Source organism: Propithecus coquereli, unplaced genomic scaffold, assembly GCF_000956105.1.
Source record: "Propithecus coquereli isolate 6110/MARCELLA unplaced genomic scaffold, Pcoq_1.0 Scaffold797, whole genome shotgun sequence".
NCBI classification, from domain to species: Eukaryota; Metazoa; Chordata; class Mammalia; order Primates; family Indriidae; genus Propithecus; species Propithecus coquereli.
Window position 1 is genome coordinate 162880 of NW_012154140.1, and position 995 is coordinate 163874.

Genomic DNA, 995 nt, shown 5'->3' on the forward strand with positions numbered 1-995 from the left:
CCAAGTAGGGACTTAAATTTATTAGAAAACTTTGTTCCTGAATTGGTTAAGATTTCAGAATGCATTCTCCCCAGAAATCAAATGTCCCTCATGCTGATTACATGATTTAACACTATTTAGGGAAAAGGCTCAGATTATATACTTGTATTTTTTAAGTCCTTTAATACTCCACAGCCTTTATTAACCATCAACAATCTTACCTCCTCTATTTCATAATTAACTCTCAGATCAAGCAGGTAAAAGCCACTCTCTTTATAAAATGGTTTTTCAGTGTTATTGTGTACACTTTCCTTATAGAAGCAGCATTGAGGTTGACTAGGGTTGAGGGCAGATTCCTTAGCAGTACTGTAAACCAGCGGCGGGTTTTCTGTGAAATCCAGTGTCTCTTCACAGCAGTGGATTAGAGGTCGGCTTTCAGGAAGTTGTCTAACACACTCATTAGCAAGTCTGTCTTTATTTGTAGAAAAGCTAGCTTCCATTAGATTTTCTTCATTAAATGAATCTTGCTTCATATTGGTGTCTTTTACATAATACACATGGCTTTGCAATTCTGGCTTCTCTGTCATTTCATCATTAAATGCTTCTTTCCAGTGAAACTTGCAAATAGATGCAAATTGTCTCGAGAAAGAAATGCTAGTAGTGTCAACTGGCTGAATTAGTAGTATCTTCTGTGAGTTTTCAATGTCATTATCTTATTATAAAGAGAAGGAAATAAAAATGAGTTGATCACAAATTTATGTGGTAACAGTTATATTTATGAAATAAACTGGTATAGCCATTTAAGAATTATATTTCAACCTTACTTGTGTGGATTTTGGCATGGCTTTGTGCTAGCAAATAAAATAAAATGTTTACATGAAGGAAAGTTGTACCAAAAAGACTGCTACAAAAAGGCTTGTTATGTATCATTTTGGTTAAATACCATTATAGGCCAGGCGAGGTGGCTCACATCTGTAATCCTAGCACTTTGGGAGGCCAAGGCGAGAGGACCACTT

General features: G+C 35.6%; 1 protein-coding gene across 1 annotated transcript in view; it reads right to left on the reverse strand.

The window, feature by feature from the left end:
- Positions 1 to 686, reverse strand: part of CAGE1 (cancer antigen 1) — a 9186-nt gene extending 8500 nt beyond the window's left edge. Inside the window, exon 1 of the mRNA XM_012663091.1 lies at positions 285 to 686. Coding sequence (XP_012518545.1) covers positions 285 to 566 — 282 coding nt within the window. The 5' untranslated portion in view covers positions 567 to 686. The remainder of the gene's footprint in view (positions 1 to 284) is intronic.
- Between the last annotated feature and the right edge of the window lie 309 nt (positions 687 to 995).